Here is a 27,916-nt window from a genome sequence, read left to right on the forward strand (position 1 = left end):
CATTCCCTGTGTTACCCCTAAAATGGAATTTTAACTGATTTGCAATATTCCACTCTTTTAGCGACCAGTAGGGTTTCTTTTATGGTTAGATTTCTGTTAAGCTAAATAAATAGATAAGTAAATAAGGAAAACTTTGGATCTCTTCCTGGCTGTGGAACAGAGACACAGAAAATAATGGACAACTTATCAGAATTCTTGTAGAATTCTGGTAAGTCATCCATTACTTTCTGTGTCTTATTATCAGAATTCTTTTAGAACTCTGACACTGTGTTAAACATTAGATAGATCTTTGCTTTTCATTTCCACTTTAACGATCTCTGCTCCTCCTTCTTTAACACCAATTACTTTTCCTTGTTTTTACTCTTTCTTTTTTTTGTTCTGTGTGTCCCTGATAATTAGATTAATTTCCAAATATTGCAAATGATTCTTATAATGGTTCAGATCAATATTCTTATTTGGTTTTACATGAATGTAAAATAAAAAATTATATAAATGCATAAATAAAAATCTTTCCAGTGTTTTATGAATGAACTCCATGTGCGTATACAGGTAATTGAGAATTTAATTATTTCTGAACACTCTTCTGTCAAATAAATATCCTTTGTGAGTTCCCTCATATGCTTTCTCTGTACTTCCTTCATCCCCATTTTTTCTCCCCGCTCTGTCTTTCATTTTCACTTCCAACTACTACAAAAGTGAAGCTGCTGCTGTCAGCTCTTCTGCTTTTAATAGTAGCACAATTCCTGCCTTTTCTCTGCTTTTTTGAAACTGTGTGACCATCAAACATCCCAGGAAGGAATCATCAGTAGAAAGCCAACTTGAGGCTATTGCACTCACTAGGTACAAGAATCACACACTTCTAAGGGTTCATGTTCCCAACATTTTCAGATTCTGTTAATTTATGCATGTTTGCAATGGTTTAATCATTATGGTTACAATTAGCTTCACATATTCATAAAGCAAAAACCTTTCTATTTGTCAAAATAACTTTTTAGAATAGAAAAATCATTACAGTGATCTGCTTCTTTCAGATGTACTTTACTAGAAAATTGTTACACATTTTTGATTAGTTTTTTTAAATTAATCCAACTTCAGATTACACATTTTACAAACACACCTGTTTTTACCAGGTGGTGGTGAGGTTACATCTGTTTTTCTGGCAGATAATTAGTAGACATTTAATTACAGAGAGAAGTCTCAGACAAGATGCTACTGATACACAAATGAATTTGAATCAGAAAGTATGCATAAGAAGACTATTTAAGCCAAAATCATAAGGATAATATAAAAGAATTGAAACTTGCATCTGTCTTTACCTAGTACATTAGCCAGTGAAGAACAAAAAAGATTTGTGCCTTCTTCACTTTTTCATGTCAACATGCCTTTAAATAAAAAGAACAGAACACTGAAATATCAATGCATTATTTTAATACCTTGTAGCAGTTAGTGCAATTATATATGTGCAAATATATATTAGACAAATAAAATAAATATAGACAATACAGCAAATAAGGTTGCTTATAGGCTAACCAAGAGGCAGAAGATGAGAACCATTACATGTGCTAGGCATGCCACTTTAGTAAATCATATCGTGCCATTGTTAAAAAATAAATCCTATTTGGTGCCTTTATTAGCAAGAATTTTATCAATGGTTAGTTGAAATTAACAAGTACTAAGGACTTGTAGAGGCTTCCAAAAATAGGTTTTCTGTTAAAAAAAAAGGGAAAAGAGGATGTCATAGAAGTCTATGTATGATTTATAGAAAATTACTATACATATATCTGTCTTAATACAAAGAAAAATGCATTTACATAGTTAATAATGACATTTTCCCTAATTATTTCAGTATGTACTCAAGAAATACATACATTAAAGAGTGTTAACAGTAAATGGACTAAAACTCTCTGGAATTTTTGCTGCTGTGTTATGTGTAAATTGTTGATAGAATGGGACAATTACATTTGTGCCAATAAAGATTAGACATCATTGTGAGAAGATTTGTTTGTTGACTACAGAATGCATTCATAAAATTTCTATTCTATTCCTTAATTATTTTATTTGTTAGCATGATTAAATTTCATCAACACGTCAAAGCAAATTGTGATATTTAACCACAAAGCAAAATAAATTGCTAGCAACGATAAAAACCTGATACAGTTGTAAAGTTTTACTTCATCATTTTCATTTTTAAGAGAGTCAGCATAATGCTGCTCACAATCCCTTCAAGGGTAGATTGTTTAGCTTCTGCTGTATATGGTAGCCTATAACTTCTGACAATTGGATTCCATGTTTATAGCATTCCTAAAGGACAACAGCTCCCTTTCCATAAGTTGGGCTCATAAATTATTTCCTTTTTTCTCAGAAGCTCTGTTCCCCATATCTTCCCATATTGCCCTTACCCTTAAGAAACTAAATAGAGGCCATTCAGACATTTTAGTTGTAGTCTCTTTGTCTTTATTTCAGCTCTTATTTTCATGTAGAGCACTTCACAGTATCCTTCCTGTGTCAAAATTGATTTTCTGTCTTAATAAAGCTAATCCCATATTTTAATGGGACTTCAAATCTGTCTTTTAGATAGGCAATCATTTAAGCTCAATGGCCATTTGCTTGTTGACATACTGATGTACAAAAATTACCTTCCAGCTCACAGTTTCCTGTGAAAGGATGATTGCTGAGATTCTTTTGCTGGAACCCTCACATAACCTCTACTGAGGTCAAGATGATTTACCCCTAATATCCAACAAGGTTTTTAACTCAGATATTTCCCAATCTCTGTCTCTTCCCAGAACCTGTCTGTTTTGCTTATGACTCGAGCTTTTCCTATGAAGGTAATTTCCATCATATGCACTAGGTAGTGTATGCTCTTTCACATTGACAGAACAAAATTCTGTGACTCCTCATGTTCACTGTAGAAAGATTTAAAGGACTGTCCTTTCAAAGGATTTCATACCACCTAGCAAATAATGTGAAGAATGCTGTTAGTCACCTGTAAGTGTGACTTAAAAGTGCTCCCTAGACTGAAGTTCAAGCAGCAACACTCACTGAAGTTTCAAGAAGTAATGCTGCCTTTGAGAGAGCTGTCCCAGATTTTTTACTTTACTGGTAATAATGAGGACTTTCTTCCAGGTTTTTACTAGTGGATAGACAGACAGAGTCATTGGGAGAGGGGAAACAAGCTGCTCATCTGTAGCTTCACTTTTTCAAGACGTTATATACATGCATATATACATCCACTTCATTCTCTCTGAATCAATGTGACTTACAGACCTACTTACTGGTAGAAATTGGAAATGCCAGGAATGGCATGTGGCATGTACAGGGAGGGGAGAAAACTAGGAAACAAATAGTACAATATATGCATATATCACTTGTATGATGGTTAAAAAGCAGTGCAATTGTGCAATATATTTTGAAAGAGAATTGTCAGACTACTGTAGAAGGAAATTGTAAAAGCCAAAGGCATGAAATCCAGTCAAATTAAAATAGCTTTGGAGTTAATTAGGTATTCAGAATACAAAATATATCTAAGCATAAAAGACTTTAGTAGGTCATCAGGATTTGTAACAGGCTGAAGAAATGCAATGTTGACTAGAAAGCTGCTCTCAAGGAGGGAGTTTACATTGTGAACTGTTTCTGCTAGGAACTATGCAAAAGGAAATGATCAGACAGTTGCAAGCACTGTTGTCTCTCTCTGATCTAAAAGATCATTTTTTGCTCTTTGTTTTGTCTCCAAAATAAAGTCGATTTCTTTTTTTTTTTTTTTTACAAATTATTATGTTTTTTAAGTCCCCATAATGCCCTCATTCTTTTTACCTTTCTGAATAAAAACAATAAAGCGTGTTCTGACCTGTGGCCCCCTGCAGCAGCTCCAGGCCTGGGAGCTCCTACCCAGAGCTGAAGCCCAGCCCAGATCCCAGCCCTTGTGACCCACTCTGGGGGACTCCTGCTCGTGGCTCATGGGCAGAGCCACCCAAACCCAGGCACTCCACAGCTCAGGGTCCCCCAAATGCCAGCGTGAGATTTCTCCCCGTCCAACACCCATGCCAGCACCCAGGCCTCCTATTCAGAGGCAGTGGTGCATCAAACAATACATGCAGTATTTTCAATTTCCTGACCCAGTTAGTGAGTCTTTTTTACTTCAGTTAAACATAGCAAAATACAGTGAAATAAACAGATTAACATTTTAACGATTTGTCTTAAAGGCGAATAAAAATTGCAAACAGGAACTGTCTTACCTTTTATGAAAAGAAAATTCAAAGGACAAATTCACCTAATAGCATTTGAAATTGTAGGTGTCAGTCCTTTTTTTTTTTAGAAGAGCCTTGTATCATTCATCACTTAAATATAAATATTTTGCTGTCATTTTTACAATGTATAATATATTATTTAGTGGAAGTGAACTTAAGCATATTTTTCATTCATATTTTTAATAGTTCAAGTACCAGTATGTTTGATGTTTTGTAAATAATTTTTCTTCTCTTCAAGTCTGAAATACACTGTTAATTGGGAAAGGTGAATTTTTCATAATCTTTAAATCTATTATAAGAGCTGTCCTCTTATAGTTTTTGTTTTCTATCATTTATTTGAAAAGCTGAATGAATGTGAATTTCTTTTTATATTGTCACCTTCGTTGCCTTAACAATACTGCTGGATATAGAGAGAAGTTCAGTTCATGAAAGATCTCTGTGAGATCGATGCCACTGCAGTGGCAAGTAAATTTTTTCTTTTAGTTATTTTCTTTTACTTTTAACTGTTAGCTAAATACAGAGATTACAGTTTGATTTTTTTCCTCAGAGTCACTCAAGAAGAGTCCCCAGGGTCACCTAGGCATCGTGTCTGATGATGGTGTTCCAGTTGTGTGATTGATTTAGTTCTGTGAGGTCCTACACTTCCAGCAGTGTGACTGTCGCCTTTTTTGTTTTCAAAGCTGGTGAAAGAAATTTTGGAGAACAGTTTCTTCACTTGTATCTCGTGGAGGGAAGACCAACAGTTCGCTTAGGCTGTGGAAACTCTCAGAACATTCTGACTGTGTCCCTGAACCAATCTGTCAGCAAGGGTGCGCTCGTCCCTATCACAGTGAGGTAAGAACTGGGTTACACTAAAAGAGTTTTAGTCATCTATATTGAGCAATAAAATGTAATTTTTTTTTTGACAATAAAAGGGCAAGTCAAAGGGGAAAGCAAATTTGGAAACCTTTTTTTGTAAAGTTGAAAATATAATTCAATTTTAATTCTCCTTGGTTGAAAATACATTTTAGTTCACACAGATTACTTCAGTCCTTTGGAGAACTTGTGAATCATTCAAAGTCTTCAAAGTCCAGATACATTTACAGATTCAGATTATTTCAGTTTGAGAACTGAAACAGTTTAAACATAATTTTTGAAATTACAAATGGGGGTCTCATATTTTATGGTTATGAATTAACATGTTGAATAAATTATATTTGTCATCACATTTTAGTGCTAAATATAAGAATAATCTATTGTTTAAGATAAATTAAAAATGGGCATGCTAACAACATCTTACATTACAGGGTGTACTTGATGATTTTAAAAGCTTTATCCAAACAACTACAATTCTAAAAGTTGTCATATCTACATTTGCCACTGTACTGTCAGGGTTATACAAGTGGCTAATCACTGCTGTCACTTTTCATCTTGTACAAATGATAGTTCTGAAAATGGTTCATTTATCATTTTGAGATGGATATTGATATCATGCTTTGGTAATTAACTAACTCTTTTCCAGTCATGGAATTTCATATGTGCAAGCTAGGTAAGAAGTAAAACAGAAATAATATAAATTTTTTTGTTATGTTTATATTAGTAATGTTAAATAATGGTAAAGTATTCAATTTTCACTTCAGAAATGTTTAGAAATAATTCTCACCCATATAAAGTATCATATTACTGTGATTAGGATAACATTTTTTTACATCGTTTAAGTATTCTTAAGGATTAATTGCTGCACCAGAACTGTGAACATTTGTGCTGTGAGGGAATGTAATGCACAAATTATGAAATTAAAGGAAGCCTTGGCTAGGACTGTTTTTGCTGTTAGAGGATGGTATGTGAAGGAAACTGCTGTGAAAGTTACCATGAAACATGCATGTTAGACTTCTCAAAATTGCCTTTTTCTATCAAAAAAGAAAAATCAAAGCAAAATCTGAATGGTTTTGTGTTTTTCTTCTGAGCTGTTTCTCTGTGATGTAAATGTTGATCAATTCTGAAATGACAGGGGTTTGTTGATCTCATATAGAGTAGATTGATAAGGGGAGAAGAGAATGTTCAGCATGTCAGTCTATTTTCTTAGATTGTATGCTTAACCCATCTGCCCTACCACTTCTTTTAGAAACAAATTTGTTAGAACATAAATCCTTTTTTCAATATACAGAAAGCTAATAGGAGCTGCCATTTAAGAAACTGTTTCACTTCTATCTTCTATTTCTCTTCATCCACAGGTCTCTACATTACTTTTTTCCTACATTTAAAATGGGGATTTTTTCCTCTTATGTTTAGTATTAACATCTAGTATTAATGGAACAAAGTCACATAGCATACATTCAAATCTTATTAGCTGGCAGTGTATTTATTTTAGGATTTTTGTACAGATTGTAAAAGCACATAAAATTTACAAAGAAAAGCATATCAATTCCCCTCCTTTTGACCTAGCAGATATTTTTTCTCTCCAAAAATACTTGATAGAGTTATACAGCTCAATACAAATAAACTATTGTAAGTTTGTTTTTTAATCTCAGAGGCTTCTCTTGTATGAGACATTGGTCAGATAATTATCTGCGTTGTCTTTGCTTCATACATTTAAGCCATTAAAATGCCATACTGATTTTAAAGCCTAATAATATTGTAGCAACAAATGCAGCTAAACGAAAATTTAAAAATTGATTCTAGGTATAGAGTTCAAGTTCACACTGAAAATTTTATTTCCTTCTTTTTCTACCTTAATATTAACACCTCTGTATTTATGGCCTCATTCTTCTTGTTGTTACACTAAAAAATACTATCAGTTCAATTTACACATTTCCTTTGTTTACTAGAATTTTATACTGCTACCTTTGAAACAGTGACATCCTAAATAACTTGCAAGGTGTGATTGTAGACTGCGACTAGTAGGGATTTACATGAATTTGAGTTTATGGGCTTGGCCTCCAAAATGACTTGTGATTATTCTTGTGAGTCCTTCTAAAATGTAGAGAGAGCAGTATATCCTTCACCAAGGAGCAATAAAATTGTAATCCTTCAGCAGTCATCCTTAACCTCTGTCAAAGGAAAAAGCAAACTTGACAAGGCTGTTGTAGCCTCCCAAGCTCTTGAATATAAAATATAAATCCATGACAAACTGTTGATTTGTGTTCTCAGAGGCTGTTGTAGATAGATAATTCTATCTGTATGCTTTACCTGCAAAATTGTGTGGGGTTTTTTTCCCTATAGTGCAGAAAAAGAGTCAAAGAGCAGAATAAATGATAATTTTTGTTACTGTTTCAAAGCTCTCTAACAAGGGAACAAAATATTTGCTATATTTGATTTTGAATTAGTTTGGAAGATAATAAGATAATATTTGACAGTTATTCTGGTTTTGGATGCTACTATGACTGCAGTGGTTAAGCACCACAGCTAACACATCCAATATCTATAGAAACAGACTTTCTCCTTTTCAAACTTATTCTTTTTAATCCACATGTGCAAGAAACGAATACATTCCCATAGTTTAGAGCTATTGCTTTCCTTAAACTGTATGATTAGTTTCCTTAGACATGGCCATTTTCTCAAACCTGATGAAGATTAAATGAGTTTTAAATGTTCAGTCATTGTCTTTATGATACTTGTGAAATGGCAGCTTTATAGAATAAAGTCAATAAAGCTCTGATTGCTTACTTTTTTGCCTTGCCTAAAGAAAATAGAAACCTGTTTCAATGTAGTTTCATTTGTGTTTCTATTTCTGTTTATTTTAGGATGATTTGATTACTGGTTTGAAAATGTGCATTCATTTGAGTGTAATTTTTTATGATTTCATGATTGAGAATGTATTGGTCTTTTCAGTTAAAGCTTTGAACACATACTTGAAATGTAGTTTGGATTGGTTTTATGGATTTGTTCTTTAAAGTTATTCAAAGAACATTAATCCAAACAAATTTCATTCCATGAGTACGTTCTGAAATGCATTTGCCTGATGTAAAATTTGCTCTACTTTGTGGTTAAAGTGATATTACTGTCATGGGGGCAAATGATGTTTCTTCAATTCAGTGGTTGAAAGAAGGTAAATTTAACAAAGAGATTGAAATACTCAGGTCATCAGGATTTTGATTTATCTAGATAGTAAGGTGGATTGGCACTTTAAGAATATAAGTACTGATATTTTTTAGACATCTTAGATTCTTGTTTTTAAATGATATTTTTGTCTGTTCTGCACAGTGATGCGATACAGCGGGTCCTTTTCTGCTTAGGAGATTCCAAGCAAGCATTAATTAAAATCTTCCCTGTATGTGACAACATCACTCTTCAATCTTATTCACCTGCAGAGCTTTCAGAATTTTACTCTGGAATTTAATGGACATAGTGCCCATCCCCACAGAGCTATAGCATGTTATTGGGTACATTTACATTTCATGTATCTTCCAAGTGAACATGTTGAAAGCAGTTGTTTCCAGTTTTCTGTCACACTTTAATCAGTAGTATGGATGTGAGCATTTACTCATGGCTGAGAAGGGCACCTTTAGCTGTCCTTAAAAGGGTTTATTTGTTAAATACATTATCCAGTTAATTTGGCCAAGTATCACCCAGACCATGCAGTGTACAGAAGCTGCTGAAGTTTATTATTTGGTCTTCCAGCTTCAAAAGCAGATGGCACATTCTGAACTGTGAAAGTCCTCAGCATGTTTTTGTACCTCCACATGGAAACTTTGGCAAGGTGTCATGTATTAAGTACTAGTTACATGATTATATTATCAGTGTCCATGATTTCCCCACTTCTACTTCCTCACTTTCCACAGAGGAAAGAAAATCATTGCTTGAACTATTCTACAAAGTTTTTCCATGCATGTGCATTCTGAAAATGTGTTTCTAAAAAAATATGTAAATCACAATCCATATGATATGTTGTCTCATTTTCAGTCATGTTGTTTACCTATTTCATTTCATTACTTCAGAGATATATAAGTTTTCATACATAGTAGTGCATATTTTTATTATTATTTACAGGTGTTGGGTATCCTGCATAGTGTGAAAGTATTACTTAAAAGTAAATTAAATCAATAAACCAAAAAAAAACCCCAAACTCAATTATCTGATGTCTTGCTATTGCTTCCAATATTACCAGTTACCAAGAAATATAGGATATTTTTTTGATGATTTGGAAACATCTGAGCAGCAGGTTTTGTATCTCAGCAAGTATATAGTGTAGCCTAGGTTTTGTACATGCCATACTGATTTCCAACATAATTAATTATGTTATGAATAAGAAATGGAAAGGTGATTTGGTAAATGACAACAATGTGCAATATCACTGTCATCTTATCACACCTCATCTTTTCAAAATTATTTGAAGATTAACAGTGAAAGCAGTCTTGGATAGATTTTTAAAATTGTATTTTTATTTTATGAATGTATAATATTGTTAAGGAAAATGCATTTAGATGTGGTTTTAACAAGGAATGTTTTACACACTCTATATCTTAATTTTGAATTTTAAGTCTGCATGTAGATAAGTTATACCTATGTTGTGGTGCATCGAACTGGAAATGCTGTATGATATTACTCAATTTTGAAGAAAATTTGTGATTACGTCTAGAAGGGCATATATACAACTGCATAAATTTATGTTTACTGCATTTTCTATAGCAATCGAAAATTTCATAAAATCATCACATTTTCCACTGTAAGGTAGGAATGCTTTTGCCCTGTACACCTATGCATTGCTTGTCCCCTGAAAGCTTTGATCCGTTTCATTAATTGAGCTGTTACAGTTTTGCACAAGAAATCACCACATCTATTTAGTCTTAAAAATAGTCCCATAAGAGATGCATTAAATCAAGCTAATGAATACAAATTCTTGTATGTGTAATTAAAATTTGAAATAAAAATTTGGAACATTGGAATCAGCTGGTTAAATAATTCCATGTGGCATGTTATCTGGAATAAGTCAAATAAGAAAATGGATTCTCATAAAGAATATAGAAAAGGTTACCTTTTGTGTTTGTTTCAATTTCAGCTTTTGTGTATGAACAGAACATTCAGTGTGTTTAGAAATATAGGCCACTTTCTGAAACTTTTTTTTCCCTTTCATTTATCAGCAGTATGCAATATTTCATCAGTGATCTGTCAAAGCCAACAAACCAACTGCTATGGCTGTTCAAGCTCATTAGCTACTGACTTGAAGAACAGATGTTTGAATTCCTGTACCCTTCATGCTCTGGGTTTATGCTAGATTTCCTTGCATTAACTGCCCTTAGAGGAATGACCCAAGAGCACAGAAGGACAGAGTCAAGTGATTCCTTAGGCTGGAAGGGCTCTCTGCAGGTCCTTCCGACATTCCTACTCAAGCCAGCTGTCCTGGTTTCAGCTGGGGTTGAATTTTCTTCTCAGTGCCTTGTATAGTGCTGTGTTTTGCATTCAGTATGAGGATTAGGTTAATAACACATTAATGCTATGGTTGCTGCTAATTCATGTTTATAATAAGTCAAGGGCTTGTTTTTGTGTCTCATACTCTGCCTGTAAGGAAGTACACAAAAAAATCATTAACTGGCTTTGGATGGCTTATTGCAAAGTGGCTCACCACAGACCAGTTTGCAGTACATGGTGTCAAAATATTTTCATCTTCCAATTCATGCTGTCTTTATACATTTATCTCAGATGAAAAGGCTATGTCACAAAATAAGTGATATCTGCTGTGTTTTCCTACGGACAAATTACAGAGTTGCATTAAATGTCGTTTGAGCTCCTGCAAGGGCGTGTACTCCAAAAGCTAAAACTACTGACCAAAACCAATGCATTAAAGAGGGTTTGAGGTTCTCTTGCTAGGTGTGAGTCTTCTTCAGTCTTTTTCAAAGCTGTTCATATCTATATAAATGTTAGAGTGTGAACTGAATTAGCAGTTCAGTAATAGAGAGTGGCATCAGGCATCCAGAGCTCCATACTGAACTGAGCTCTGGGTCACAGCTCGAGTGCTGTGACCTACCTGGAACCATAGAAACAACAGGGAAAAGCAATTTATATTTACCATATTTTAAAGATAAAGCTTTGAAAAAATATGAGGCTGTTGATTACTTACATTATTTAAGAAAAATGCTGGTGAGTCATATTTATTCCATCTGACCTCACCTACTTTCATGTAAGGTATTAATCTAAAGGAGTTTGTGTAAGTAAATGGATTTATGGCAAAATTTAAAAATTAATGCAGTACTCAGACATTTATTGCTCACTAGCAATTTTTGACACTTAACTGAAAACTGACAGTTTGTCTCTAGGTTACTTCCCTGAGTGGTCAGTGTTAAATGGTAAACAAGCTGAAAAAGTAGAAAAATTGGTTTGAAAAATACTCTTTATTTATTTCTCACAATATTTCATCCCATTGATAAACCCTTTTTTCTGTTACAGTTACTGCAGCTTCAAACCTACATAAAGCTCAAAATTTTGTTGTTGTTAAATCTTAATGATAAAATAAATATATTTTGTAAATGTCTCTAGTATCAGAGAAAATAATACTGGAAAGTATTATTTGGAAAGTCCTGTTAGCAGGGCACACCTCCAATCTGTTGAACACAGAATTTGAAAAATTAAATTTTGTTGGAAGTATTATGTATTTAAATTTTATGCTAAATCAGGCATTCTGTTAAATCAAATTCTGTTTGGGGCAAATGCTGACTTTAGCATAGATGCATTGAATAGATGCTCCAATCATGAACTTAAAATTGACATTGTGAATTCCTGTTTACACTTCAATATCCTGAAAAAAAAGAAAGCATAATTTAATCTCTATTCCTGAAGGTATCTACTGGAATTTAAACTTTTTAATTGATAGAATAAGAGATGCTAGAGATGACTGTATTTGCTATAGGAAAAAGGATAGCTTTTATTTTTAACCATATTATCTGTTTTAAGAATGTAACATATTTCATTTGAATTTCCAATGTTGCTAAAGGGTGTTCGTATTTATTAGTCAGTTCAACTTAGCATAATAAAGCAAAATCAAGCAGCACAGAAAAAATGCACTAACCTTGACAGTATTTTATTTTGGATTGTGTTTACCATTGTAGGATGAATTAACTCATCCTAAAAGATGCTGATAGGCATAACTCCCTCACAGCTATGCAGAATAATCCACCATTCACCACAAAGACTTGAATATTTAACTTTCCATTAATTTGCAAGAAATATAAAAAAAGATTTTATGATGGAGAGCAAAACAATTTCATAGTTCTGAAGAAAATTCTGTCATGTCAGTGGTCATTTTGACAGGAGTCCAACTTTATATTTTATGTACTGACTGTCCCAGTGAGAGTGCCTGTATAGACTAGTGGTAGAATGGAAAGGTTTTTTTTGATCTTTCCTGTGTTTAAGGTGCATTCCTGCCCAACTATTATATTGTTCTCCCACCATTCTCCCTCTCTAATGTAGAGGACCAGACTTGAAAATAATTATGAAGGTTGATTTTATCAGGTTGGAGCAATGTTTTTATTATGTCCATTTTTTCCTAGGATTAGCCAAACACTTCAGTAATACCCTTCATACTCAAACTCTGAATTTCGTTGATTCCAGTGATTTACTTTAAAAAATTCCTCTTGAACCAAGTGGTTCAAGACAGAATATTTACTTTGTAATTTTTCCTACACAAGTGGTAAAATGAAAAGGACTAATGAGGAATGCTTAAAAACCTTGTCATATCAATTTTAACATTTTTAAACAGAGTCAGATGTTTAATGACCATGGTAATCTCCAATGTATGTTGATTATTTCATTGTTAAGCATATTACAGATACGTTAGTAATTAGATTTGTGAATAGATTGTTAGGTTTTCATGCTATAACTTTCAAAAGCATGACTAAAGTATTGTATAATTCAGAAAATTCTAAAACCTCACTGTTTATCAGACCCTTTTATCAAACATGACAAAATAATAGCTAGTGTAATTTTCAGAATAACCAGAAAAATTCATTTTCCAAAGGAAGTTGTAAGATTAATAATCACATTAAGGAAACAGTTTCAATGTGCTATTGACAATTGCAGTAATTATTTATTACTTTCTTAGTGAGTGATGCTGTTAACAGCAGTTATTTCTCTATGAGATTTTACTGAATCTCTATGCCATAATTTATCAGGTCTTCTAAAGACAGTGAGTTGTGAATTCACCAGAATTAAAGTATACATTATAAAGCATAATGAATGCACATTTCTTTATCTTCTACTTTTAGATTTGGCTATGTGTTATCATTTTAAAATTCCAATATCCAAAGAATCTCTGAGTTTCTGCAAAAAAACTAGGAAGAATAAAGTTCTAATAGTCTGTATAACCCAATTTCCATTTTCTGGATACATCTGCTTTGAAAATTATATTATTTGCCCTTCAGCAGTGTTGCAGATAAATCATATGTAAGAGATATACCATGGAAATTCTAAACTGCATTTAACCTAAATTTCCAAAATTTACTAAGTTCTTTAAAAGCCTCCTTTTCTGTATTAAAGGAGACACCGTTTTAATGGTGCAGACTGGTACACAGCCTTGTTTTCTCTGTGTGCTGAATAAGCATTGCTCTCCAGGTACTGCTGATGTCATTGCTTACTCACTGTGGTTTCTCTACACAGACAGTGATCTCATGTGTTTCACTTTTCCATCTTCTTGGGCCTGAGTCAGGCTGGGTGAAAAGCAAGCATTTCAGAATATTTGGCTGCTCCCGCTGCTCCAGGGAGGAAGTGGGATGCATGGCCCTTCTGATCTGCTTGCAAGGACTAACAGTTATTTCACATACAGGCTAGAGAGAAGGGATTTCAGTAGTGCTGATGGGACACCAGGCATTGTGCATGAAACAGTGCAGATATCATTGACATGAAGGAAAAAAAGGAGTCGCTGGATTACAGAAGGAATAACAAAATAATAAAATTGGGTAATAAAGGCAATATGATACATTGTTAAATATTTTTATCATTTCAGTATTTTATTTTTTATTTCTAATGTATATAAATTCTCTAAAATTCATCATCTATGTCCAGTCACCCAATGATTTACACAGAGTACTTTTCAGACAGCAGTTTGTTTTCCATTGGTTTGGCACAGCACATGGAGCAATAGCATTAGAGTATAGAGCCAAATATCTTATGAAGGTGGTATGTTGCCTTCTTCCTAAGTGAGATGGTAGTTTACACTGTTGTATTTGAGAGTTCTGAAGAGCTGAACAACAATATAAAACTGTGAAGAGCAAGCAGTTTTTTAATTTTCTTCGTCTAACCTGTTGTTCTGTATGTGGAAGATCAATACAGAAATAAAATTGGTTCAGTGTGCTTGTAACAATTGGCAATTCTCTTCAGGTTTGCCTTAGCTGAGAGCAATAGGAAGTACTATTTGCTCTGTAGGTATTGAAAATCAGTAGAAAATAAAAAATAAAAAAATAAAAATCAGCCAGCCTGTATATGAATGTCCAAAAAAGCAGTGGTAGAGAGAAGGGCAAGAAAATGTATCTCTCAACAAGCGAGTTTGGCTCCCTTTGATTCATCTCATGAGCACCACTAAGCACAGAGGAGTCAGAAGGCAGAGCTCCACAAACAATGAAACAGGCAGTGAAGTCGTGCAGTCCAGACTGCCGTGGGATTACCCTGAATTTTCTCCTGTTTGCTGAGAAGAGAGCAGTTCTTCTTGGTCCAGGTGGCCAGCTCCTAGCTCAGCAGCAAATTTTCGATATGCTTTCAAAAAGTTTGGTTAATCTTAGCTTGTTGCTTAGTTCGTACAACTCCAAAGTGGGAATACTATTTACCTATCTCCAAAACATTCAAAAGACTAAATTTTCTGAGGCAAAGAATTTTAAAAATGTGACATTGAGCTTCTGATACACGATTTGTACTTTTCACTATACTCAGTTCATCTCTGTGACCAGAAATTTTCACAATTTTCAGGTGTCCTGGGGATTGCTGTTTCATATATTTCATTGGATAACCTTTTTCATGGGGTCTTAGGGAAAGAAGAAATAGAGATAGTTATTATTTAATTGTAATAGCTATAATCTTATTTTTTTCTAAATTCTTGCTTTCTACATAAATTTCAGGTAGATTTTTAATATATACTTTTCACATAGGCAGAGAAGAAAGAACAAAACAGGACATCAGACAGCTCTTTGTTTAAAAAATAGCCAGTTTAGGCCAAGTTCTGCATACCAGCAGTAAGAAAATTTGGTGCTGGAAATTGAGTCACTTGATTAAAGAGAATATTCAATAAAATTCATGCACACATTTATTAAATAGTCCTCCTTGATAGTTGTGAAAGAGAGAGTGGAAAAAAGAGACAGATGTCAACCTCATCTTTCTGAGAGAGAAACATCAACTGCATCTTTCTGAGAGTCTGCAAGAAACTCATTTGTGGAACATATCACAGGAAGGAAATCTTTTCTCTTCTTTTAACTGAAGTGCCCCCATTCCATAGGGAATTTATATTTTGGTATCAATAATTCAGGTGGGAGAAGTTATTTTATTTATCTCTCCACCACTTTGATTGCCACTATCATTAGTTTGTTCTTCGAAGCACACATTAATCTGGATTTTTCTTAGACTGTAAAGTGTCTTGGAAACTTTCTTCTCTGCTTGCTCACCATTTTGTACCCCTTACCTCCTGTCCCTTTTTACCTTTGTTGATCTATTTTCTATAGAGTTAGTGATGCTGCTGTTACATCTGTGATCAGCGTCATCCAAAGATGCTTTGTCATTTTTTGACCATTACTTGACTATTTAATATTTTAGCAAAGTGCTGCAGAGGTTATAGAAAGGAGGTGTACAGAGTGTAGGTGCCCAGGCCCTGGCAGTGGGGCTGCAGGAGGTGGGTATTTCCTGAAAGAAAATCTCTGGGACCCCCAGAGATCCCACACTGGACGAGGGGGAAGGTGTGAGAGGCAAGGAGCAGCAGAGAGGAGCTTTTACATACTGGACTGTACTCCCCATCCTCCTCCTGCCCCGTTTGAGTATGGGAGATACAGAAGTTGGGAATGGAGCTAAGCTGAGCCTGGAAAAAAGGGGGTTAGGGAGCAGGGGGTTAATTTTTCTCTTTGTTTCTTACCATCCAAACCTATTTAATGGCAAATAAATTGAATAAATTTTCCCCATGTTGTCTCAGGGTCTCTCGCTGGTCAGTGACCCTGAGATAGGTCAGAAAGTCTCTTTTCCCAGCTCGGTGCTCAAAGAAGGAGTCACAGCTCTTCAGTTCTTGGCCTCGAGGTTGTTTATTGTTCCTTATCTATAAAATATTTTCTCCTGTCCTGCCAAGGTCCATCCAGCAAGACAGTCCAAAGCACTCTGCCTGCCCCCAGGGTGGTGTTATGTCTTTATACTAAAAATTATGCATACAATGTTTACAATTACTTTCCAATACCTATCACCTATGTTACACAGTGATCTTCTACTCTAAACCAATCCAAAAGTGCCAACATCACAGCAGAAGATGGAAGCCAAGAAGAAGAAGAAGGAGAAAGGCTGGACACGCCCAGTATCTTTCATCTTGCCCCCTGACCCCCCATTCTAAAAGCCCCAAAATCTACTTTTTCACCCGTGATAAATTCACTATCATTCTACTTAAACTGTTGTGGCTTGCAGATCTTCATATAAGGTTGGTAATTTGCTCCACGGGTCATAATCAAAACCACAGGCACCTTGGGCTCTGTGCCAGGGTCTCTGAGCCCCCTGGCAGGGGTCTGGGCTGCTCAGGACAGCCAGAGAAATGTCCTGGCTTCTGACATCATGTGAGTCCTGTGATGGTAATTAGTAAGTGATCTCCCTGTCTTTATCTTGGCCCAGGAATTTCATCATTGTGCTTCCCTACACTCACTGTCAGGCTGAGAGGGAGGGGAGAGAGAGCAGCTGGGTGAGCAGCTGGCAGCTGATGGAGGTCAACTCACCACAGAAGGAGCAGGGAAGTGATACTGAACATGATTTTCCTGCATCCCTTCCATGTGTAATTGTGCAGGCAAAATTTTTGTAACAGATACGTGACCTCTTCTGTTTAATTGAATTATAAGTAGTGCTGTCTTGTGCTGGATAAGGCTGTATTCTGTTGTCCAACACAATGTAAATATGAGTATATTGGAGAATTCTTGTAGTCACATGGTGAGTGTTAGCATACAGTGAACATAGAAGAGTAATTATTGTCTCACACTGCTGGTGCTGTGGCCTTTCCAGAGGTGTGAAAAATATCTGCTGCATTAGAGAGTATTTCCAGATAAAGTAACTGTCTCACAGATTTTCTGTGCTTTGATATAAAACAGCAAAAAATTATGTAATGCCAAATCTGCTTTTGAGCTCACACTTAAAATGAACTATATTAAACAGACATGTCACTGTTAGAGGTTTGGAGTACATTAAAAAAAATTATTATTCCAGTTGTGGACTGCCTTTTCTGGAGGCTTTGCTCAAGTGCAGTATCACATGTTTGCTGTACATTTCCCTGTTTGGGAAAATGGTGTTTTTATGGCACCAGCTCACACCTGTGCCTTGGGATATCTGTCTCTCTGGCTTTTCTTCCGCAGCTTCCATGCAATTTGCAGCACTGCTCTGCTGTTTGTAGCAACAGTGGATGTGACTTCTACTGCACTGAGGGGGTTTAGTGAGAACACCAGGAGCTGGGGATCTATACATTGTCACAGAAATTGTTTTATCCCCCCTACGGTTCGCATTGTCTTGTCAGAGCTGCCAGCACCTAGCAGACCAATAGTAATGAAAGATGTGAATGTGAGAGCTGCAGTGCAGCATGCTGTGTTGCTACTAAATTACTCAGCAGCCGTTCAAAACACCTTCAGAAAATGCATTTTCTCTTGATTTGAATACATTTTATGTAAATCTGACATGTGGTTTGGCCCCTGGGTTTTGTTCCCAACACTGTCAGAAACAATCTTCTACAACCTCTTTTGTTCATCCATCTGGAAAATAACAGGATTATGCTTGCCTGCCTTCTGGGGCAGGTATAAGTTTTGCTCAACAGCAAATGTTGTGAAAAACACAAACCTAAACAGCAGTCTGTGCCTGACATAAGCCAAGGTATGTTCTGACCAATTTTTTCCTTAGCTGAAGAGTACTCATCCTCAACCAGCCAAAGAGGGAGGTATTGATTAGTAAGACTGAGTTTTTCCTTCACTTTTAACAGAAAAGAACACATTGATTTGTTTTAATTGATTTATTTCAATCAAATACTTAAACCTGCAATCTTTCAAGATTTCTTAATTTGTTTCATGGAGGTAGTGCATCTGGAACTTTTACTGCTTTTTAAATGACATTTCTTCAGTTCTCATGTGGAGAAGCTGGCACACAAGCAGTTTTACTGGAAATTTAAGGTGAGGATATATGAGGAAAAAAAGGGTCAAGTTAACATGTGAATGGAGTTTGCTGATTGCTTGTCGCAGAAAATAATATCAGCAGCAGCCTATGCCAAATGTACATCCGTAGTTTTCAATTTTAGAACCCAGTGTGGTGATACTGAGGTTGATGTGGTATTGTTGGTCTTGCTAAGTACTCAGTCTCCACTCCAATATAATTTCATCTGTTTCCTTTTAAACACTTTAACCTTCAAATTTAACCAGAAAGTTTTTGGCTTTCCTTCTTTCTTTCTTTCTTTCTTTCTTTCTTTCTTTCTTTCTTTCTTTCTTTCTTTCTTTCTTTCTTTCTTTCTTTCTTTCTTTCTTTCTTTCTTTCTTTCTTTCTTTCTTTCTTTCTTTCTTTCTTTCTTTCTTTCTTTCTTTCTTTCTTTCTTTTTCTTTCTTTCTTTCCTCTTCTGCCACTTCCTTCCTTCCTTCCGCCACTTCCTTCTGCCACTTCCTTCCTTCCTTTCTTTCTTTTCTATTTTTTCCAGAACAAAACCCCCATATTTAATAATTGTGGAGGTCTCTATTTAATGATAAAGAAACCCTGTTAGTATGGCCATTTCCTGAGTCTCAAATAAAAATTGCAAAGAGTCTAAGAATGCTAAAAAAGTGATCCTATAGTACTAAGGTATTCACACCTTCCAATACAAGAGCATTCATTCATATTGAATAGTAAATGGCCCTCTATTATTGCATATATTATATTTCATATAAGGTATTTTCAGACAATATACATCTGTAATATTTTATTTTCCTGTGAGTATTACACTCATCAGCATCTTACAACTTTTGGAATTAATATCTCTTATTAAAGCCCTCTTTGTTCAGGAAGATAATGTCAGTCTCACTAAGCAGGCAGTTAAACAGAAGAGTGATTAACTTGGTTTGATTAGTTGTGAACTGCTGTAGAAGTTCTGCTTAACGGATGAAAAAATTATCTTTTGAGGGATTTGGTAATTTTATTTTTAGTCAGTTCAGATCACTAGTTACACTCCCTGAAAAAGTTCTTCAATTGGGCACCATTCTTTTTGGTAGCAACCCAAGGTAGTTTCATATTGACTAAAACTGCCCCTTATTAACAGTAGATTAAATATGAAATATTTTACCACTCAAGCAACTATGGCAATTGGATCCAAAGAGAGGCCTAGATCTTGGAAATTCCTTTCATTCTTACTCTGAGGAGTTAATGCAAAGAGAAATATTATTCAATGTATCCAATACTGTCATAATTAGTTCATATCATTGCTTTGTGATTTAAAGCAATTACACAATTTGTCCATACAATTTTATTGTAGCTGATTATGTTTTCTGACAGGTTGACAGCAAGATTGTGAGATTTTTTGGTAGCTTTTATCTCCTTGGTCATGGAGTATTATAGTAGTGAATGCTGAACATGCATTTTTCTCTCATTTAGAATTCTTGCTATGATATTTTGTGTTTTTTTCTTTTGTATTTTTTCTTTTTAAACTACTAAAAGTCTGCTGCCATTTTTCTCAGTTTTGAGCAGGAAGACAGTGAAGTACACCAAAGGTTGAGTACTGAGACAACCAAAGGGCCAAAACATTTACAGCTACATTGGGTGGGAAATGAAGTGGCACAGAATTGTTCAGTTTAAATGCAAGATGAGCTGCAAGAAGCTAGTGTATATCTCATCTCACCTTACACAAGTTCTTGAACTAAACAGGAAACAATATTTTGTGACCTGCAACTTTCACAGCATAGTACTCCTGCATCTTCAAATGATGAAATAAATTACATTGCCTAATAAGTGGGAAAACTTTATGTACATATTCTATAATTTTAAACTATCATTGTATACCTTTAAACCAAAAGTGGACAAAAATTCAAATATTTTATTCTTCCAAACTACATATTGAGTTGTTGAAATATTTTACATGTCAGTAGCTGAGACTATCCCTGCTCATTTTAATCCCAGATAGCTGAAGATGGTTTTCTATGGGCTCCGAAGAACGTGTCCTATAAAAAAGCAGTGCCTTAAATCATTACCATGGATAGAAGATTTCAAAATCTTCACTTGATCAAAGATGAGAATTCAATACTTTGCTTAATAAGCTTTTTCCTCTTTCCTTTTCAGTTTTCCCCTCTAGAAATAATAATATTCTCTTTTTATGTCAGTGTAGTTTGTATCTGATTCAAGCCAAATAAGGTCTGTTCCTTCCCTACCTGCCCTAACTGTTGCATCAATATTCAGCAGTGACAATAGAGGACAAACACAGAACTTCCTTTGCTCCCTCAACCCTTCCTGAATAAGAAAGCATGATGAAAGGAAGACAGGGAAAATAAAAAAAAATCAGTACTTGCGAAGTAGATTTTCCATAACTGATTCCCCACGCAATTTATTCTGCTTATCTAATTATGTGCTGCACATATTATAATTGAATCATCAGCAGGTATCCTGCCTTTCATATGTCAGGCACAGGTGTCTGGGGTTTTTTCTTCCTTCCTGAACAGTAGTCTATTTTGGTTGGAGGTTTTATTCGTTTGGTTGCTTGCTTGGTTTGGTTTTTTGTTTGTTTGTTTGCTTGTTTTTGTTTTGGTTTTGAGGTTTTGTTTTTTATTTTTGTTTGGGTTTTTTTGGTTTTGGTTTTGTTTTTTAATTTGGAAAAACAGTGCAATAATGATTAATGAAAACAGTGGTAGAATTAGCTGACCTAATCCTGCTCACCCTATCTTCCTGCCAGCTGTCTTCCTCTGGCACACAAATGAGAGGCAGATGCACAGCAGGCGAAGTTTTCCAGGTTCATCATTAAGCAAATCACTTAATATTGACTGAAAACAGGCAACTATTTGACTGCTGCAATTTAATAAGTGTGATAGGTATGTTCTTTAAAATCAATTTCTGTTCAGTTTAATTCATCCTAATTTCTAGCAACTTCACATGAGATCAATGAAAGCATGACAATCACAGAACCTGCACTCATTACCTTACATATTTGGCATTCTTTGGGCAACATCTTGGGCACGTCTCTTCATCTCCTTCAGGTCTTTCCCTGTGATACAAGATTTACAGAGATCTTTTTATTGTAAAATTCATTATTGATCACAGGGTTCTGAGGTACATAGATGAAGACTAAAATAATTTCTAAAAATAACTTATGTTGGATAGGTAAAGCTCTTTTCTAAAATGCACTGCCGTTCAGATAGGACATTCCTTTCAAGGCTCTTGTAACACCCTCATATCAAGATCAGCTAAGTGGGCAGAAAATTTGTTGGTGAGCATTGCATTGTCTATCTGGCAGTCATTTATCCATGGCTTCCCTCAGTGCTCACTGTGAGCCAAAGAAATAATTAAGTTTCTCACTGGGTCCTTCAGAGGAAAAGAATCTTCCAGCACGACCTCCTAGGGTTTGCCTCAGAGGCATGTCTGAAGTACAGCCCATGAATGCTCTTCTGAACACGTTAGAAATGGTTTTGCTACACACAATTTTCATAAATTATTCCCTTTTTCCTTTTCTATTTAAATTTGAAGGACAAGTTTGTTCTCCAGACCTTGCAAGTATCTGATCTATAGGCCGGGATATGTTGATATATTTAGTTTGATCATTTTTTAATAAGCTTGGTTTGTTCTTGGTATTTTGGAGTTTGAAGATTTAAAGAATGATTTGAAATGAAAGACACTCTCTTTATTTCATTCTAAAGCAAGACTTCTTGTTTTACAATCTATTTGTTGGAACTCAACTACTGTTCAGTATTGAATCCACTGAACCAAAAGACACCTATGATGTGATCCTGTTGCCGTCCATTTTTCTAGAGTCCAATACTCTTTTACCTATTGCAGTAAAAAACACAAACAAACCCCATAAAATAACCTTTGTTAAGGGATAGCTGTGAAGGGTTCAGCTATTATCATGAATACAAACATACAGAAGACAGCAAGAGGCAATGGCCAGGACCTGGAACGTGGGAAGTTCCTCCTGACATAAGGAAGAGCTTCTTTGCCGCAAGGATTGGATTGCTGAGCACTGGAGCAGAGTGCCCAGGGAGACTGTGGGCATTTTCTCCTTCTGTGGAGATTCTCAAAAGCTATCCAGATGCAAACACAAGAAACGTGCTCCAGGGCACCCTGCTGCAGCAGGGAGGTTGGAACAGAAAACCTCCATTGGCCCCTTCTAACCCTGCCCGTTCAGGGATTCCGTGTGAAGTGTGAAAATCAGTGTATAACTTTGGCTTTATGGTGGCCCATAGTAGAAGAGTGTCTGCTCTTAACACCCTGTCAGGACTGTTAGGTGTTAAGAGTACCTAAAACTTTTCTGTCCAGGCTCATTCAGGCAACTTCAGCAGTTTGTTTATTTTTATTGTTGATTGCAGAGCCTGCCAAACATTCTCAGGTGGTGAACATTACAAATAAGCTGGTGGGGAGCAGGAGAGTGTATGAGCCAGGCCTGGATCACACACTATGGAGTTCCCTACCTTTCAGGATAATAAACACCAACTCTCCCAGTCTGCAGGGATTCCCACTCTGCAAACACTGATATAAAATGCTTTTCATTACGGCTAACACTATAAAGAAGATACTATAACTGGTAACTGGTAAACCCCGGTTGCGCATGATTTCATTTGTTCCTAATTAGAGCTTAATCTTAAGTTAATTTTTGTCAGTTAGAAATGTTAATTCTGATAAATTGATACATTTTTCAGAATCTTGACCTAAAGTATCTACATGGTTAATACAACCAGGCATCTCTCAGAAATGAAATAGTTAATCACAGGGTAGTTTTGTAGTGAAATAATTTCTAATATTTCCAAATGCAATATGTGTGTAGCTGCATTTATAATATACTAAGTGGAAAATTGGGTATCAAAATCAAGAAATAAAGAGCCTCATCTGTAAGCAAAACCTGATTTTACATACACAGCAACAGGCATTGTGGTGCTTGTTTACACTTCCACAATTCCCTTAATGACTTACATTCATAAAATTTCATCTTGTTGAAAGGCCTATGTAAAATTTTGACTATCTATGAAGAAATGTGGCCCATTTCACATCATAGAAGATTGCTTTTTTTCCATGAACACCTCATACTTTTTGCTTCTACAATCTGATGAAAATAATCTATCTTGTTTAAAAAAAATCCAAAAACCTTCCTAAAATATGATGTGTGAATACGCATTTACATCTACAAACTAAATGTATTATATTTACCTTGCTTTTTTTTTTTTTTTTTTTTTTTTTTTTTTTTTTTGCAGTTTATATTTACGAATCTTGCGCAGTATTCATTTTCCAAATAATACATTTCAGGTCAAATATATCACTAAACAAAGTGAACAAAAAAAGTAGGAGAGACATTTCTAATACACTAGGAAATATACGTCTGGCTATTTAGGTAGGTTCTGCTGAAGCACATCCAAATGACATTATAAACTATATTATGCCTTTTGATATTCAAATAGGCAATAAGCATCCTGTACATTCATGTATGTTTAAGATTGCAGCTAAAATGTGTATAAATGTACCACCATAAAGCAGTCTCTTTTTTCTTTAAAAATAGTTGGTTATAGCTTAGCAAAATGTCCTTAGCTGTTCATGTTGGATGCTCTGATTTAGATAGGTTCAAGTACAAAATACACATGAAATTATTATGAGAATCCTAATTTCTTTGACAGAGCAGTTCTAAAGCTCATACTTTTGTTCTGATGGAGGAAAATGCAGCATATGTGTTATCAAAAGCAGACTGCAACAAAACACTTAATGAGTCTGGTCCAGATAAAGATGAGTACAGAACTTTAATCAGTTTACATGACAAGAGTAAGCTTCAAGTTCTGTGCAATTCTGTATTTATGAAAGTATTCTGAAATCAGAAGTCTGCTGTGTTCTGTTCCTATTCAAAGCAATAAGTATCTGTCAAAAACCAATTTTTTTTATAGTGTAATGAACTGGTTACATTGTGTGGCCATTAGGCTTCACAAATCAATAAATCTTAATTCTGGCAAGTGGGAGTGTTATTTAAGGTTTCTGCCTTGTATTATTGACTTCAGGTGAATTGTTCATGCTTTGTGAAAGTAGATTTGTAAGATGACCAGCGCCTTTAGCAATGATGCCTCTCATTTCTCCAAAAATCAGTTATTCTTACCTGTGCTGAAGACGTCCTGAAGGGATTATGATGGCAAGGCCTTACTTTCTTTCTTACTGATGGTGTCAAAGGGGGGACAAAAGTTGGTGAAGATTGGAGATGAAGAGATAACTCTCTTAAGTAGTGTTATGGCTTAATATGAAAGATCAATTATTCATTTCCAGTTTTATCTGGGTTACAAATGGTGCATTACCCTTCTCTGCAGTTTCCATGGCCCTTTGCTTGTGACAGCATAAGTAATGCTTAGCACAAATAATATGTTAGTGCTAATTCTTGTCGTAAATAGAAAACTTTTATTTGGCAATAATATGTTTGTACCTTCTATTCTTAAGCAATACAGTGGAGAACTAAATGTCCTGTTTTAAGAAGTTACCTTTAGCTATGTATGCCCTGACTCACTTTCTCTTGCCATATTTACAGTTGATCTTAATGTGGTTCAACTGAATTAGGCATTCATAGACCATTATTGAAGAGTTGAGCAGAGGATATAGTTGTTTCAGCAGTTGTGGCTGAATTATAACAGAGATTAAGTGTCTGCCTGTTGCTTTTTTTCCTACTGGGATGCTTCTGAGAATGTCACCAGAAGGGACCAAGAAGAGGCTGTTTAAATATCACTATGAGAAGCTGGCACATAAAGTTTGCCTGAGTCATAATTTCAGAAATGTGACAATAGCTCCAAGGTCCAAAGGCTAAAGGTTACAAAGGATCAAAAGACATAAGCCTTAAAAAGTCTGAAAGGAAAATACTTTTTTTTTTTTCCAATTGATACTTATATGTGTAAAACTGAAATACAGCAGGATGTCTCTTGGTCCTGAGTATTAATACCAGCCACTACCTCAGGATTTGCACTAGTTGGTAATAGAAGGTCTTTATTCTCCAGTCTACCCAGGATTTCCTGTACTAGTATATAAATTGTTCCTTCTCTTGGTGTTCAAATTGAAGAGTCACTTTCTCATTAACCACATTACTTAACTTATTTTTCTCTTAGTTTTCCCATGTAGAGGGGAGGTAACAGTTCATTTTGGACCATCAGAGTATGCAAAAGAAAATTAATTAGTGCTGGCTGGTAGAAGTGATATATGTTACTGATCATTGTATTTCTACTGTCTGTAATAGGGAAGAAAAGATCCTCAACAGGAGATCATTGTAGTATTGCAATTATCTGTACAGCACTGCATTGATAGAGCTTTATTCACATGCCAAGTGGCTTCCTAATTTTCATTCATGGGATCAGACTTATGTAAGACAATAGATGGAAGACTGTATCTGAAGATGGTTGAACATAATAATTCCGATGCTCCAGTGCACTGCCAAGCTGTTGCCAGCTCCAGAAGAGTCTCTCTGCTCTGGGAGTGAGAGCCCTCCTTGGGGAAGGCGAGACGTAATTTGAAGACTGCCCACTATGGCTCTCTTCAAACACTTTTTTAATGTTTTTTTGTGGTATTTTCTTGGTGAGGTGTTAGGATAATTGAATTCTCAGCATTTGTATGATTTTACCTTTTCTTTCCTTGATGTCTTGAGGGGAACTTACCCCCCTCAAAATATGGGGTTTTGAGTATGTTATTTTCCTTTATTCTTCTCTTTGGTTCTGGTTTAACCATTCTAAAAAGCACAACTTTTGCATACATAAGTTGTGTATGCATAAGAAACATTCTTAAACGTTGGTTGTTGTCAGAAATGCGTATATATGTCTTTTCTTCAAACTTTGTATCTCATATCACTTCACATGAGAACATTGCTTCTAAATGTACATAAACTGTTCTCTTATTTCTCTTTATTTTCACCTATTCATATCCATGAGATTCACTTACCTGATAGATAGATAAATGGCATAAAAATAGTTTTAAGAATGTAGACAGGTTTTGAAATTTGAAGTTTTATCAAGAGCTCTTTTCATAGTTTTCCTAGGCTTACAACAGTGTTTAGTTGCTCACCAAGAGGTAATACTGAATATTTTTTATATGAAGTTATACTCTGCTTCTACTGATACTAATGTTTTCTTAAACAGAAACACAATCCAAACACATGATCCTTTTCAGTGTGTTCATAATCACTCTACTTACAAGTGATCTTGTAATTTAAGAGAAGGAAATGCTTGATAGTCATCAGAGTGGTTTGATAGGGGTCACATTTCACTTGAGACTAAAAGACCTCTGAGTTGGTCTTTTTAGGGTATTTTTTTAGGATAATCTTGTAATTAGCATTCATACATTCCATGCCATCAAATTTTATTTATTATTTAGCAGAAGTCTTCCAACTTCTTCCAGTCTTCCTCGGTGTCATATTGCATCATTGCACTTAAAGACTATTTTGGCTTTATTGAAATCAATTCCCTAGTATCACCTATTGCCCCTAGACAATTTTTCCCATTTCTCAGAGACAAAGGGATATTACTTTTGAGGTAATAGGTCAGCATAGCCATTTTGTTTGCTGGAATTATTTCATCTCCATTTAAGGGAAGAACTATCCAAAACTTATTATCTAATGACTCTTCATAAAAAGGGGTTTTCTAATTTCACACCAGCATATTGTTTCAGTGAGGGTTATAGCTGAATTTTCATGTCTTACATATTTTGTACTAGCTGTTGCATACGCTTTAGCTGGAGGCTTTTTACCGAAAGAGGAAGGCCAGGTTTCTTTTCTGACATTACATAATTTTTAATAACATTGCTTGAATGCAATTACATCTATATTAAAAATCAGTGAATTAGAGTAGTGAGAGTACAGAGTAAGAATGAGCTGTGCAAAAGACCACAAGCACCTTCCTTAAGGAGTGTTCATCTCTGTAATGCCAAAGAATAGAAGAGTAGAAGTCTTTCTCTTTGATATAATGTAGACTCAAGGAGAAGGTAAAGGTAACCATAACAAAAATTAAAAAGCCTTGTTCGGGAGCAGCAAATACCCAGTTGGTACATGAACCTGAGGCAATGCATTCAGAAGCAGGAGAAAGCAACTGTATTCAGTCTTGAAGGTGCATTACTGGGTTTAGAAACACAGGGTATTTATCAGCAGTGAAATCTCAATGAATTCATCTAGCAGACATAAAAAGCCCACACTATGCGCTATGAAGCCTTATGATCCAACAGACATAAATACAAGTACAGTATACATTCTGTATTCTTCTATATACAAACTTGTTGTCCTGAAACTCAAATTAGAACACAAGGTTTTTGTAGGACTTGGTGCGTTCTGCCAGGATCAATTTTGTAACAATCTGTTCTTCCAATACTGTCATGATCATGAACAGCAATAATGACTATGGTAATGA

The 27,916-nt window shown here is 35.2% G+C and overlaps 1 protein-coding gene across 1 annotated transcript in view; it reads left to right on the plus strand.

Moving 5' to 3' along the window:
- EYS (eyes shut homolog) overlaps positions 1 to 27,916 on the plus strand; it is a 701,217-nt gene that overhangs the window by 560,297 nt on the left and 113,004 nt on the right. The window contains exon 39 of the mRNA XM_058021581.1: positions 4,928 to 5,081. Coding sequence (XP_057877564.1) covers positions 4,928 to 5,081 — 154 coding nt within the window. The remainder of the gene's footprint in view (positions 1 to 4,927; positions 5,082 to 27,916) is intronic.

The sequence above is a fragment of the Melospiza georgiana genome, chromosome 3 (genome assembly GCF_028018845.1).
Source record: "Melospiza georgiana isolate bMelGeo1 chromosome 3, bMelGeo1.pri, whole genome shotgun sequence".
NCBI lineage: Eukaryota > Metazoa > Chordata > Aves > Passeriformes > Passerellidae > Melospiza > Melospiza georgiana.